Source organism: Harpia harpyja, chromosome 14 (assembly GCF_026419915.1).
Source record: "Harpia harpyja isolate bHarHar1 chromosome 14, bHarHar1 primary haplotype, whole genome shotgun sequence".
In the NCBI taxonomy this organism is placed as follows: Eukaryota; Metazoa; Chordata; class Aves; order Accipitriformes; family Accipitridae; genus Harpia; species Harpia harpyja.
The window spans coordinates 15,643,919-15,658,023 of NC_068953.1; the positions used below are offsets into that span (position 1 = coordinate 15,643,919).

General features: G+C 63.6%; 3 protein-coding genes across 3 annotated transcripts; 1 reads left to right on the top strand and 2 right to left on the bottom strand.

Moving 5' to 3' along the window:
• The first annotated feature begins 1,861 nt into the window (after positions 1-1,861).
• LOC128151164 (gonadotropin-releasing hormone II receptor-like) lies at positions 1,862-4,211 on the top strand. The gene is made up of 4 exons (XM_052808301.1): positions 1,862-1,904; positions 2,362-2,915; positions 3,357-3,561; positions 3,757-4,211. The coding sequence occupies exons 1-4, from the start codon at positions 1,862-1,864 to the stop codon at positions 4,209-4,211; spliced, it is 1,257 nt and encodes a 418-aa protein (XP_052664261.1).
• Positions 4,212-5,749: 1,538 nt separating this feature from the next.
• LOC128150652 (transmembrane emp24 domain-containing protein 9-like) lies at positions 5,750-10,077 on the bottom strand. Its single transcript, XM_052807012.1, has 4 exons — positions 9,566-10,077; positions 8,427-8,640; positions 7,723-7,971; positions 5,750-7,128 (listed from the first exon to the last, which is right to left on the bottom strand). The coding sequence occupies exons 1-4, from the start codon at positions 10,075-10,077 to the stop codon at positions 6,892-6,894; spliced, it is 1,212 nt and encodes a 403-aa protein (XP_052662972.1). The 3' UTR covers positions 5,750-6,891.
• On the bottom strand, positions 9,066-12,810 carry ANKRD34C (ankyrin repeat domain 34C). The gene has a single exon (XM_052808996.1). The coding sequence runs from the start codon at positions 12,644-12,646 to the stop codon at positions 11,051-11,053; it is 1,596 nt and encodes a 531-aa protein (XP_052664956.1). The 5' UTR covers positions 12,647-12,810; the 3' UTR covers positions 9,066-11,050.
• Between the last annotated feature and the right edge of the window lie 1,295 nt (positions 12,811-14,105).

Genomic DNA, 14,105 nt, shown 5'->3' on the forward strand with positions numbered 1-14,105 from the left:
AGCTCAGGGGATGGTGTCCCCCCTTGGACAGCTGGGAGGTGGTGGGGACGAACTGCCTCTTGCATGAGCCTGGAGCTGTGCTGGACATGCTGGGGCAGCTGTGACTGCACATAAAGAAACCCTTGTGCCCCTCTGTGTGTCACCGCATGGCTGTTCCTCTGGCAAGAGCTGGGCATGGGATGGGGTGCAGCATGCCTGGGCCACCGCATCGGCTCCGGGAGTGGGTTTGGGGCTGGGAGAGGATGGCTGAACTGGTGAAACTCCTGCTCTACAGCAGGGTAGGCCACAGGCAGGGGCTCCGGCACGGATGCGGCGCCGCCTTGCTGGGCTGCAGGGGCTGGGGACCACAGCACGCGGCTGCAGGGTGGCTGCACAGCATCTGGGAAAGCAATTGCAGGGGGGGGATTGGGAGAGACACCTCCTGCCCTGGGGCCTGTCCCCTGGCCGGGGACAGGGGGTCACCAGCACCCTCCGGATCCGGCCTTGGGGCTCAGTGTGAGCCGAGCATCACCTGCCCCCCATGCTGGTGCTTGTGAGACCCCCCACAGCGCAGGGTTAAATGTGGGTATTTGGGGTCCAGCAACAGGGGAAGGGCTCGGGTGTGGGGCTGGGGCTGACCCCATCGGGCCAAAGGGGGGTGCAGGGGGGCTGCAGATGGGGCTCCTCAGCCCCCTCGGTGGCTCCCTGCGGGGTGTGGGGGCCCATGGGGGTCTGGAGAATCCATTACAGGGACCGTGGCAGGGCCTGACAGCCGGGTGCTAATGTGCTGGGGGGCCCTTCTCTGCCCACTCTGGGGGCTCTGGGGCAGGGGGTCTGCAGGGCTAATGAGCCCCACTTATCTGTGAAATGACTTGCTAATAATGTTAATTCCCTCTGCCAGGGGGAGTGAAGCCTTTGAGATGCAAAGCAGCCCCCTTGCCCTCTCCCAGGCTGCAGCTCCCCCCCCTCCCCCAGCCAGGGCTCAAGGGACTTAGGGACACACTGTCCATGGGGACATGCTCTGGCCGTGGAGACAGCCACAGTCTGGGGGAGCAGCTGGCAGAGGCAGTGCTGAGAGAAGGGACCTGTGGGTCTCTGGGACGCCCCCAAATGATGCACCCCAAATCGAGGAGCCTTTGTGCACCCCGATGCCCGGCCCTGGCAGCAGCAGTCCCAGCCCTGGGGAGGGCAGGCTGCAGTACCCACCCGGGCTGGGGGCTGGGGCAGGTCCTTCCCCCGGGCTGGGGCATACTCAGGCTGAGGGGCTCCCTCTCACGGCCACGGGGCATCTCCCACTGCCTTGGGCACCTACTGCCCTGCCCCAGGTGGGGGCTGACCCAGGTGGGTTTCCTGGGGCTGGCAGCCACACAAGGTGCTGAGCAGGGGCCAGCCCTGCGTTGTTAGGATGGGATTTGGGATGAGCCGGTGGAGCGGGAGCAGGCAGAGGGGGACAGAGCTGCCTGCCTGCGGGTGGGGGGTAGAGAGACTCAATCTCAGGCCAGAGCTGTGTGTGCACATGTACGAGCATGTGTGCATCTGTGTGTGCATCAAGAGGAACGTGCATTTGAGTGTCTCTGTGTGAGCACTGTGCACACTTACACATCTCTGTGTGTGTGGGTGGCGTGCGGTGAAGGACCAAGCTGTTCCAAGCTGGCTGGCTACGTCAAGGAGCAACCTGAGCTACCAAGGGCATCCCCCCAGCCGCCTGCTGAGTGTGGCCCAGCAGCAGGCGAGGAGGTGGCTGCAGGTGCCAGCGCAACAGCGGTACCTGCCCCGCTCCCCCTCTTTCCCTGGCCCCCATCAGCTCACTGCCGCCAGGCACGGTGCAGATGCAGGAGCCCTTGGCACGGGCACCCATCAGCACGTGAGCAGCGGCCCTGACATGGCCCAGCTGAGCGGTGCTGGGCAGGACACCCTGGCTGGAGGTGAGGTGGGGGGGGGGACCGGGGCACTTGGTCCCCTGAGGGCTCTGGCATCGGGCGGGGAGGGTGTCCATCCCTGTGCAGGACCACAAGGGATGCTCTGGGGTGGAGGATGGATGGGCAGCAGGAATGGCCTGGGGTAGGTGGTGGGTTGGGGTCAGCTGAGACTGTCTCCCTCTGCCCTGCTTGGTGCCAAGGACCCCCGTAGCTCTATGGGGTGTGTGGGGGCTCTGGGGGCTGCTGGGGGCTCTGGAGGAGCAGCAGGGATGCAGAGAGCAGCTGAAGATGGGAACACAGTGAGCTGGGGTAGGGGCTGTGGTGCAGGCACCATGGCCCTGGGCAGGGAGCAGGGCTCCAGGGTACGGGACCTCCTATGCTGAGCATGACCTGTCCCCCCTGGAGCCCCCACCCCAGGGCCCCTCTGGGCAGGCTGCCACTGCCTGTCTGCCTATTGCAGCAGGAAGGGGCCATCCGGACCCAGACCCTGCAGTGGCGAACGCCAGCGCGGAGCCCCCCAGCAGCCGGCCCCCCCCCGAGCAGGGCTGTGTCTGGAGTCCCCAGGCCGAGGGCAGTGAGGAGCCCCTGCGGCTGCCCACCTTCTCCCCTGCCGCTCAGGCCCGTGTGGCTGTCACCTTCGCCCTCTTCGTCCTCTCCGCCGGCTGCAACCTGGCGGTTCTGCGGGCAGCCGGGGGCCGGCGGGGCGGCCGGCGGTCCCACATCCGCCTGCTGCTGCTGCACCTGGCTGCTGCCGACCTGCTGGTGACGGTGGCGGTGATGCCGCTGGACGCCATCTGGAACATCACGTTGCAGTGGCGGGCAGGTGACCTGGCCTGCCGCCTCCTCATGTACCTCCGGCTGCTGGCCATGTACGCCTCCGCCTTCGTCACCGTCGTCATCAGCCTGGACCGGCAGGCTGCCATCCTGCGCCCGCTGGCCATCGCCCGTGCCCGGAGGAGGAACCGCATCATGCTCTATGCTGCCTGGCTCCTCAGCGCAGGGCTCTCGGTGCCGCAGGTACCCGTCCCCAGGGCTCCTCTTCAGCCCCATGCCCCGTGGCAGATGCCCACCCAGCCCCTGTGCCGGCTCCCAGGGTGCCTGGCTGTGCCGGCTGGGGTTGCTCCCAGGGCTGGTGCTGCCACGAGCCCTGCGGGATGGGGATGGAGAGGGCTTGGAGGAGAGGCAGCCCAGCTGGGCAGCGAAAGAGGGACTGTGCAGCGTGCCCCCTGCACCCAGCTCTGCCCCCCTCCCTGCTGTACACCCTAGCCCCCTGGGAGCGGGGAGCAGAGCTGGCGCAGGGGCAACTGCGGCTCCTGCTCCCACTGGCAGGGTCTGACCCTGTGGCTCCAGTGGTCCCTGGCTCGGGACTCTGGTGCCCTGCCTTTGGGAGGCGCAGAGCCCCCGTCACCCTGCGGCCCCAGCGAAGAGGCCACCATCCCACCTCTGCTCTGTCTCCAGCTGTTCCTCTTCCACACGGTCACCCTCCACCCCCCGCACAACTTCACCCAGTGCACCACGCGGGGCAGCTTCCCCCAGCCCTGGCACGAGGCTGTCTACAACATGCTTGGCTTCGCCTGCCTCTTCCTGCTGCCGCTGCTCATCATGATCTGCTGCTACACACGCATCCTCCTGGAGATCTCCCGGCGCATGGGCTCCAGCCTCTGTGAGTGCCTGGGCACCAGCCTGCCATGTCCCCGTGCCCAGGGGGCTTTGCAGGGACCCCGGGGTGAAGGGAGCAGGGGGGAAGCCTGGCTGGGGCTGTGTGGGGAACCCCCAGCCCTCCTTCAGAGCATGGGGTCCCTGTCCCAGCCAGGCCACTAAGCATCCCCCACTCACGGGCTGTGCCCCCCCTGCCCAGTCTCATCCCAGGACGTGTCGCTGCGGTGCTCCAGGAACAACATCCCGCGGGCACGGCTGCGCATGCTGAAGATGAGCCTGGTCATCGTCTCCTCCTTCATCCTCTGCTGGACCCCCTACTACCTGCTGGGGCTGTGGTACTGGTTCTGCCCACGGGTCATGGAGAAGAGGGTCTCACCAGCCCTCACCCACATCCTCTTCATCTTTGGCCTCTTCAATGCATGCCTGGACCCCATCACCTATGGGCTCTTCACCATCCCCTTCCGGAGGGGCTGGGGCTGCCCCTGCGGGCATGACACCGAGCCCCAGCCACCCTCCCCAGTCACTGGCTCCTTCCACTGCTCGGGCTCCTCCCTGCCACCCAAGCGGGGTGTCCTGGGGGGGCAGGAGCAGCCGATGCCCGCTGGGCTGGGGCTGCCTGCTGGGGCTGGCTCCTGCCAGAGCAGCTCCCTGTGAGCCGGACATGGCCCTGCACCCACAGGGACATCCTGGGGTGCTCAGCAGGCATCAAGGCTGTGGGCAGGAGGGGACTGGGAATGGGACAGTGAGGGCAGGACAGGTCTGGCAGGGACGGGGTTGCTGCCGCTCTCTTCTGGCACCCCAAAGTGCCTCTGTGGGTGGCAGGGCTGGCGTGGGTCACCCTGGTCCCCTCTCCCCTCTCTGCACCTGCCAAGCTCTGCACAGCCACTGGAGCAGAGCCCAGCACCACAATAAAGTGTCCCATGGCCACCTCCTGTCCTGCCTGTGTCCCCAGCTGTGAGCTGGGTTGGGGTTTCCAGAGCCAGCGCTGCTGGGGACAGGCTGGGCAGGAGCCCCAGCCTGCTGGCTCTGGGGGGTGGCTGGTCTGGAGCCAGTCTTGGCTGCTCCTGCCCCTGCCACGGGGGGCTGCCAGGGACCCCAGGGACAGGCAGATCCAAGGGCATCCTGCACGTTGGCCAGGGCGGGGTGCTGCTCTCTCTGCAGTGGCTGCTGGGGCTGTTTGTCCCCCATGGGGCTCCTAGTCCCAGTGGGGCACAGGGCTGGTCCACACCAGTGGCACTGAGCTGGCAGCAGTCCCAGGGCATCACGCTGCCTGCAGCAGCCTTGCTCCGCTCAAAACGGGAGCTCTTGGCTCCTGCCGAAGGTCATTGCGAGGCACAGGGGCCCAGCTGCTGTCGGCTGTGCAGCAACTGCCCCAAGGCCAGTGCTGCCGCAGGAGCTGGTGCAGCTGGTGGGGCCGGGAGAGGCTGGGGAGGTGGGGAGTGGGCTGCAGCCCCGGGCCTTGAGCAGGAGCTGTAGGTGCCTGGGCCCTTCCCTTCCGCCTGCATCCTGGAGCAGCCGGTCTGAGCCCTCCCCACGGCACCAGGAGCAATGCTGGGGGTGAGGGATGGCTCATGTGAACAGCTCTGGCATCCCGCCGGCCTCAGGGAAGGGTTAGTGGCTGAGCCGGATTTTGCTGAAGCCACAACTGAAGCAAGAGGCCAACCCCAGATGGCATCTGCCTGGGGCTCCCCACTTTGCTGCCATGGGTCACTGGGCTCCCTCGCCCCCTTTGGTCCCTGCTGCCAGGGAGGACCCAGACCTAGGGATTTGCCCATAGACCCGGGGAAGCCCCCACTGATGATGCGGCCTCATGCATTAGCTGGCCACGTCAGCGAGGGGACTGCTGGGAGAGCTGCTCCTGCTGAGGGGGTCTCCCTGGCTCTGGCGTCTGGTCCTGTGCCAGAAGCATGCTCAGCTGGTGCGTGGCAGGGCTGCAGGTAGGCAGGAGGGGAGGGCTGCAGTAACTGGCTGCACCAAAATGTTTCTTCTTGGACAGGAGTCTGCCAAGGGCCAGGGGGGAGACTGGCATTTTCCCAGCAGGTGCCGAGCCCTTCCCTGTAGTGCTGGCAGGGGGTGAGTGCCCGACGAGGCAGGAACAGGCAGGGCCTCCTGCAGGCAGGGACAGCCAGCTCAGCAGTGGCCGTACCTGGCTGTCCATCCTGGGAGCAGTGCCCAATAACGGCAGCACGAACCATGGTCGCAGGGGTTTATTACGAAGTGGCAAAGTAAAACGCCAGTGGTGCTGCTCCGGCTCCCGAGGAGCGATCCCGTGCCCGCTCGAGGGCTGGCGGTGGTGGCTGGCGCGCTGGTCTCCCCAGGGGTCTTGCACAGGGTGGTCTCCCAAGGGGTCTTGTGGGGGTCTCTGTTTTGTGGGGGGTCCAGGGAACAGGGCTGCAGTCCCAGGGGCGTGGGGGTTCCTTGCTGCTGCTACAGTGGGGATGGGGCTTCCTCGGCACGGGTGAGGCAGAGCCGTGCCCGCTCCTGCTGTCTGCTGGGCACAGTGGGATGCGTGGGGTAGCCAAGTGGACTCGTGCAAGTATGAAAATACCATCTTGTATGGGGCATGCCGCTTGCTTTCATGGCAGAGGAGGGCCTGGGAAATGCTTCGCTGTTAGGATGGGGGCTTGCAAAGCAATGGAAACCACCAAGCCAAAAGCCCCTGCTGAAACCTTGCCTCTGTTTTTGAGCCAGTGGCTCCTGGGACGCTGCTGCTGGCTTTGACCCTGGCCTAGGGAAAAAAGGGGAGCTGTGCTCACCGCTCCTCTGCCTGCAGGCACAGAGCTTGCAGCCTGCAGGGCAGCTCTGCTGTGGACTAACAGCACTTGGCTGGGGGCAGGAGTGCTCCGGAGGTGGGCGCTGGGTGGGTCGGCATTGCCCCATCCCTTCGCCGGCCTGGGCAGAGCTCCCTGTCCTGCTGGGTGTGTGCGGGCAGCGTGTGGCCTTGCTGGATGCTGGGCTGCACCTTGCAGTCACATCGGGCTCTGAAGGTGCCTCAGGCGTCAGACAAGGGACCAGAGTGTTGATGCCAAACCCCAGCGCACCCACCCGCTTCCCTGGTGGAGCTGGCGAGTGGCGACAGACCAGCTGGGCGAGGGGACAGGGCCGCAGGGCAGGCGAAAGCAAAGCGGGAGGTGATGCTGGGGGGATTGGCTGGGGGTTGCCCATGCCTGGGTGACCATTTTCCACCTGGCTCAGCAGTGTCACATCATCCCCTGCTCCCCCCCAGCCACCTCCCCACTGCAGCACCTTGTGAAAAACAGAGGTAAAGCGTGACCCAGGAGAATGCTGCCTGCCCACTCCCCCCGCGCAGTTTGGGCACAGAATGGCTGCGGCTCTAGGTGCTGGCCCCGCTGCTGCCGGGTCTCTTCTCGGTGAAGAAGCTTTTGAGCAGCATCACTTGCCCAATGCTGACCACAAAGAGGATGAGGGTTTCCCCGACCGACCAGTATGAGACCCGGCCGTTGAGGTCTTCGGCTCTGCTCCGGTCCTGTGCTTCCCGCAGGCGGTAGTGAGTCTGGGAGTCGATCACTGTGTTCAGAGCCTCATGGATGGTGACACAGGCGGACTCCATCTAGGGAGACAAGCACGCTCCATTGCTCCTGACGTGGCACAGCGCAGGCCTGGCGCTCGCGGCCGAGGGAGCTGAGGACGGTGCTGAGGGGCACCCGAGAGCAGGACAGCAGCGCCCTGTGCTGCTGGGTCTCTGCCAGCCCCAACCCGAGAGCGGTTCTGCTCGAAGGAGCAATGCTGGAGACCGTCCGGCGGAGGGAGCCTGCTGTGAGCACCAGGGCACAACCGAGAGCCCTGCTGAGGCGCTGGGGGCCAAGAGCAGGGTCTGGGTCCCAGCCCAGGGTGCAGCCATCCCTGCGGGCTCACGCCAAGGGATGGAAAAGCCTTGCTGCACTTCCCTTGTGCGGGACGGAAACTGGGTGCTCAGGCCAGGGGAGGTTCAGACCCAGTGCAGCCCTCCCCGTCCCTCTCTGCCTGTGCCACCGGGAGGAGGATGTGGCCTGCATGTGGCAGGGCGGTTGGCTGGTGGTTGGCACTTCTGCATTCGGCAGAGGGAGAAGGGGATGAGCCCCCAACTGCCGTCCTGTGGGGCCGTTTGGCCGCAAGCGGGAGCTGTGGCGGGACCTTCCTCCCACGGCAGCGTGCAGTGACCCACCTGTGTCAGGGCGGTGACGCGGTTGCTCATGTCGGGCAGGATCGGTGGCTCGTCGCCCACCTGGAAGTCGAAGTAGACGGTTTTGTGGGAGAAGGTGGAGAACTCATTGCTGAAGCAGAAGGTGTAGACGCCCTTGACTTCGGTACGGTGCGGGAAGCTGTCGTACTGCTTCTTGGTCTCCTTGTAGATCGTCCTGCCGTTGGGGTCCTCCACGTAGCAGTCCACGTCGTAGTGTCCCCCGGTGATCACCTGCGCAAGGAGATGCAGGCAGCACCTGCCGAACCACATGCCGAGAACCTCCTGCCCTGCTGGGAGCGGTTCTGCCCGGCCCCATGCCTGCGTGCACAGCCGTGCCCACGGCTGACCGCCACGGGACAGGGGCCCAGGCTGGGGGACCCCCCGGGGAAGCTGTGCCCCACGGTGCCAGCAGCTCCAGTGGGGTGCCTGGAGCTCAGGTGGGGTGCCCGGACAGGGGGACAGCCCTGACGGCCCGGGTCAGGGGTTCCCGTGGCCGCTGTGGGCACCTCCTGGTACCGGCTCCGAGGAGGGCACTGCCGGGCCCGGGGCCAGGGCTGGGACCGTCTCCCGGTGCAGCCCGGGGGGGAGCCGGGGGGGTGCGGGGAAGAGGCGCAGCTGCAGGGGCCGGGGGTAGGGGCAGGGGGCGATGGCCACAAGCAGGGGCAGGGCTGCGGGCAGGGCAGTACCTGGTAGTCCAGCGTGAACTTGAGGCCGCGCTCCAGCTCCTGGTGGAAGCACTGCTTGGCGCTGTCGGGCAGCTCGAAGGTCAGCTCGGTGCCGCCGGCCCGCAGCGCGCACAGCAGCACGGCCAGCACCCGCATCCCGGCCCGCATCCCGCTGCTCCAGCCCCGCCCCGCCTGACGTGGCGCCCGCCCGGCACCGGCACCGGCGGCGCTTCCGCTGGGGGCGGCTCCGGGCGGGGCCGGGCTGCGGCAGCCCCCCCCCCCCCCCCCGTCCGCCCGCCCCGCCTCCGGGACCGGGAACCCCCGGGCACCCCGAGCGGAGGATGGCCGGGGCTGCGGGACCCCAGGCAGCGGCTCTCGGCCCAACGCTGAGCTCTTTATTAATGCAGCGATGATATAAAAAGCCTGTACTGTTGCATGACGTCACCCTCCCACACCTGCCTGCTCACCCCTATACGCGCACACAGGCGCTTAAATAAATGCATCAAAATATTCCCCTAGAGAAGCGCTGCTCACACGCCCCGGTCCAATGCACAGAATGCGGGAAGATCCTAAGAGGTGACCCACATTCTGCAGGCACCCAACCTCTGATTGCTGGCTAAAGGTGTCAAACGCTGCTTAAAAAAAGACAAACACAACATATCAGAATATTTAGAAACAAACAGAAAACATGAGCAAAGGTATTTAAAAATCCACACTCTAAAATACGAGACAAACGTCACTGTTATAGGGAAAATATGCCTGAAATTCAATCTATAAGACATTTGACCTACAGAGAGTATAAACTTTAAGGCTGTAAAAATATAAGCCCACTTTTGCTCTAAACAGCATATTTAAATCTCAAATGCACTGTCAGAGAACATTCCTGTGCAGTTAAAACCAAAACGCGGTGCTGCTTTGTGCAGGAACTGTGCAAAGTTTTGCAACAGCCTGGAGCAAGGCGGATAATGCCCTGGGCAAGGAACCGGCTCTTTGCCAGCAGTTTTGGAAGGATGGACGGAAGCATGTGCTGGGCTGATTGAGGCAAGGGCAGAATCCGACATCAGTTCTGGCGGGGTGAGACTGCTGCCACTTGCTTGTCAAAGTGACACCGACTGTGCAGTGGGCGTCAGGACACGTGAGACTTCATTGAATAAACCCACGGGAGTTGTTCTCGCTTGGCCTCAGATGGGTGGCACAATGTTCGGGGTGGGCTGCAGATCCGAAACACTCGCCGAGTCACCAGCACAGGGCTGTGGGCTGTTTCCTCTTCGCAGCTGGCTCCGTGTGGTGGGTTTGGCTGACTGATGGCAGCTCTGGCACACATCCAGCTCATAGTCCCAGCTAAGCACGGGGTGAGGAGTCTCCCCACTGCTGGCTGGTGCCTGGCTGGGGCTGGGGCCGTGGGAGTGGGAGGGGGCTGGTGGTGTGCAGTCTCGCTGCCCTGATGCTGCAAAGCTGCCACATGCTGCTGGTGGAGGCCCCGTCCTGCGGCAGGGTGCTGCATGGCCCTGTCTGCGGGGCTGGGCACCCAGGTCCCTGTGCACAGGGAAGGAATCGCAGTTGCACCCCCCACATCCAGCCATGCAGACGTGTTTGCTGGCTCGGACTCACACTGCATCAGGATGGTGCTGTGCAGAGAGCTGCTGCAGACACCAATGCCATGCAGAGCCATCCTGCGGCTGCCTCCTCCTCCTGCCTGTGTGCGGCTCAGCTCTGCTTCGGTCCCAGAGGACAGTTGTTGCAGCGTGGTCAGCAGGAGAGAGGAGCCTGGCTGCGGTGCTGTGCCTGCAGCTTTCCCCTGTGGGGGTGAACCCCTGTCGCTCACCACGTGCCATCCTTGGCAGCTTGGCATCCTTGCTCCCCCATCGTTGGCAGAATCTTCCCACGCAGAGAGGCTGGGAGTGCTCCCTGCCCAGGAATTCAGCGCTTGGAGTTGCTCACTGTGGTGGGAAATGCCCTTGAACCTTGGTCATTTCAGGGACAGAGACAAACCTGTTCCAGATCTGGGTCCACTGAAGCACCAGGTTGCAGCAGTAATGGGATTAGCTCAGCCTCTGGAGTTTCAAAGTGCTTGGAAATCTCTGAGGTGGAGAATTGTCTCCCTCTCCAGCACAGTGAGGGTACCAATACATTCAATTGCTAGGGAGGGGTGTTTCTGCTCTTCCAACCTCGCACAGCATTAAGCTCCTTTCCTTCCTGTAGGCACTTCACAAACACATTAGCCCCATGGCTCACTGGCGTGAGGCTCCAGATGGGTTTCTGTGTCAGAATGAGCAGGATGGAAGAAAAGCGGATTGTAAATAACAAGGAATAACTGAACTGCAGGCGGGAGCCTTTGTGCAAAGCCTGATGGTCTCAGAAGGTCTGGGATTGATCTCTCAGGTAGTTGCTCCTGGGGTAAGATCCAGAAGTGAATAAAGAGTACAAGAGAGACTTCAGCTGCTTGGGCTGGATGCTCAGGCTCTCCTTACAGCTCTGGCATGTGGGAACAGGAACCTCCTGATTCAGCCCCTGGGCACAGGTCTGACCGCCACGGCTGCCAGTGCTTCCCTGGGGCCAAGTCACTGCTCTGTGCGGGAACCATCACGTTTCTGCACGGAGAGCACTGGTTTGGTAACCTTCCTGGGAAGCAAATGGTGACATGGTTACTGGGCCACTATTTCCTCAAAATCAGAGAGCTGCCGCATCTGCTCCGCTTGCATGGAGTGTCTCCGGAGAAGCTTCCTTTTGGCTCTCAAGTCGCCCCGTCTGGGCGAGCTGGGAGCGATGGGTACCAGGGACTTAAAGCAGGCAGCAAGCGGAGAGGAGGCTTTGCTGTTGGAGCCGATGTCAGGGATTGGGGGGTTGGGGTTCACATTCAGGGGGGGCAGATATCCCGGCCTCGTGTGGGAGATGTGGTCCAGCAGCAGGGTCCCGGACCCTCGCCTCTCCAGCAAGCCGGGTGGTCGGTGCCGGACGGTGGCAGGTGATGTGCCGGCCATGCTGTCCAGGGACTCCCGCGAGCCATCCAGCAAGGCCAGGTGGGAACCGCTGAGCTTCCTCCTCTCTGATGGCACCTTCCCCGCCTCGGTCAGGCCGGGGACACTGGAGACCTGGGGGTCGCAGTCGTAGTGCTCGGCACTCAGCCTCCACCAGTGCAGCGTGTCCATTGCCGTGGCCGAGCCGGCGACAGTGGAGCTGACGCTCTCCGGCTCTTCGGGGACTGTGCCTCTTCGGGGCAGGCGCTGGTGGGTGGCCTGGCTCTTCTCGTAGGTTGCTTTCCTCACCAGTGGCCCAGGGGCTGGCGGTGTCCTCAGAGCCTGCTCGTCTACCGGGGGGAAGAGAGAGGGGTCCTTGCTCTTGCTGCTGCCACTCCAGGCAAGAGGAGCCTTTTTGGAGAGCGAGAGGTCGCCGATGCCCATGATCACCTCATCATCTGCGCAGACCCGCGTGTCGTCGCGGTGTGTGGAGGCCGCCAGCACTGAGGGCGCGACCAGACCCCACGGCTCTGACCGTAGCCGTTTCAGCTGGGGCAGGCGGGCTCTCCTGGCTGCGCCGGCTCTCTGGCCTGGAGAGGGTGGCTCGTCGGCAGACCTGGCAGAGGGGCTGTCCCCAGGGTGCGACGGGTGTGGGCCGAAGATGCCGCTCTCCTTCTCCGCAGGGGAAGGTGCTGAGCCAGGAGTTTTCAAGTGGGTGCTGGAGGGTGCTGTGCATGCCTCGGGGGGGGCCTTCTCCTTGAACTCCAGCGAGGGGGGAACGTTCAGGTACTGCTTGGCAGTCTTGGTGCCAGAGGCCGACTTGTCCATGGTGATAATGATCACCTCCTTCCCTTTGGCTTTGCAGGCATTCAGGAGGTGCTGCAGCACATCCTTGTCATCGGCATTGATGGCGTGGACCAGAGCTGATGCTCCTGAGTGGTCCTCCAGGCTGGGGTCTGCCCCATTCTCCAGCAGCAGGGACACCACGTCCGCCCCGGCGCCACGGATGCAGGCATGCATGAGGGCTGTTTTCCCAGACTTGTCCTGGATGTTGGGGTCAGCTCTGTTGTCCAGCAGGTACTTCACCATCTTGGCCTTGTTAATGCTCTGCTGGTCGGCATGCTTGGTGATGCAGGCCACCATCAGGGCGGTCTCCCCTTTCTCGTTGCTCTCATTGATGTAAGCCCCCCCTTCTAGCAGTAGCCGGGTCAGCCGGAGCCGGCCGAGCCACACTGCCTTTAGGAGGGAGTTCCCCCCCATCTCCAGCTCTGTCACCTCATCCATGGCACTGGCCGCTGCTTACTGATGGGCAACGACAGCAACAGCCAGCAGCTGTGGAAGGAACCGTGAAGGAGACGTGAGGCTTGCTCCTCAGCCCTGGCTCTCGCCTCTGCCCGGCCTTCCCGGGAGTGTCACGCTCTTGGCACTGCTCCGCATCCCACTACCTCTCTGACCACATCCACCCCACCCTGTGGCACTAGGAGCCCCCCAGATCCACCCCCCTGCCCGTGTGCAGCCCCACAGTCCCCCTGCACACAGAGTCTCCTGCCCTGGGGGGTGCTCAGGGGGCAAGGCAGGTGAGCGGCAGCAGGAGGAAAGGCTTGCTCTCCTCAGGGATCTCCTGGGGAGAAAGAGCTGATCTTTGCCAGCTGGGAGATGCCTCAGCCCTGCCCTCTCACAGCCATACCATGCATTTACTTTATGGCATTGGCCCCCTCTCAGTCATCTTATCTTTAGGATGTACTGTATTTTTCTCTTTCGGCCATGGAGCCTCTGGCCTTCCTCTGTTCTAGACATGCCAGCGGACTTGACTGCCAGGGCCCTCAGTGCATCAGCTGCCCCTAATTGTCCTGACCAGCCTCACCTGAGACATTCCCCCCCCCCCCCCCCCCCCCCCCCCCCCCCCCGTCTCCACCCCTGGGCTGGGGGCTCTATTTAAACGCAGGCCCAGAACCCCAGTCCTGGTTTGAGCTATGAAGGTGCTGGAGACTTCATCTACCCCTGTCAGACCAGACTTCTTCATTGCACTTCCCTTGCTGACCTGGGACCTGACTTGCCGCCTTGCCTTGGCCTGATGATCACTGCTGATGGGACCCGTCACTGACTTGTCCCTGCCCTGCCAATGAGGGATTGTTCCCTGACTGTGCAGTGGCCACCCTCGGCTTGTGGCTCATCTGCCCTTGTGGAGCAGCTCTGCTCTTGCTGCTCCCTGGCAGTATGTCTCAGTTCATCTTGCCTTGCTCTTTTCCAGCTCTGCTTCCCCCATAGCTGTGCTGACATTTGCCTGGATGCGGCTGATTTCCCCAAGTGCCAGAGAAATCAGAATGGTCCTGATGCTGAGATGGTTTCCACCGCGGCTTCTAGGTCTCTCAGGCTGTAACGCAGAGCCCACTGGAGACAGTGTGAGTATTTCCCATGGGTTCTTGGGCTGGAGCCACGATCTTTGCTTCCTCACTGCTGAAGGAAACGTGAAGCAGCTGCGGTCATGCTGTCTGTAACCCCATGCTGCTTAATGGTGGTGTGAGCCACTTGTGTAGGGGAGTGCTATAAGAGCAGCTTCCACTCACAGCACTCTCTGCAGCAGGACTGGCTCAGGAGGATCAACAGGCATAGTCTCTGCTGGCAAGTGCTTCCCTGCCACTGCCTGGCATGGGCTGGCCACAGGAAATTCAGCCAGGTAAGGCTCACGTGCATTCCTCCACAGCCATGATACTCAACCCGAATGCCTCACAGTCCTACTGCC

Coding starts and splice junctions, on each gene's coding strand:
- LOC128151164 (XM_052808301.1), top strand. CDS start 1,862: ATGGCCCAGCTGAGCGGTGCTGGGCAGGACACCCTGGCTGGAG. Junction 1,905..2,361: donor GCAGGACACCCTGGCTGGAG/GTGAGGTGGGGG, acceptor CTATTGCAGCAG/GAAGGGGCCATCCGGACCCA. Junction 3,562..3,756: donor GCGCATGGGCTCCAGCCTCT/GTGAGTGCCTGG, acceptor CCCCCTGCCCAG/TCTCATCCCAGGACGTGTCG.
- ANKRD34C (XM_052808996.1), bottom strand. CDS start 12,646: ATGGATGAGGTGACAGAGCTGGAGATGGGGGGGAACTCCCTCCTAAAG.
- LOC128150652 (XM_052807012.1), bottom strand. CDS start 10,077: ATGGCTCTGCATGGCATTGGTGTCTGCAGCAGCTCTCTGCACAGCACC. Junction 8,641..9,565: donor GCCAAGCGAGAACAACTCCC/GTGGGTTTATTC, acceptor AGCCGCCCCCAG/CGGAAGCGCCGCCGGTGCCG. Junction 7,129..7,722: donor GCGTCACCGCCCTGACACAG/GTGGGTCACTGC, acceptor TTGTCTCCCTAG/ATGGAGTCCGCCTGTGTCAC.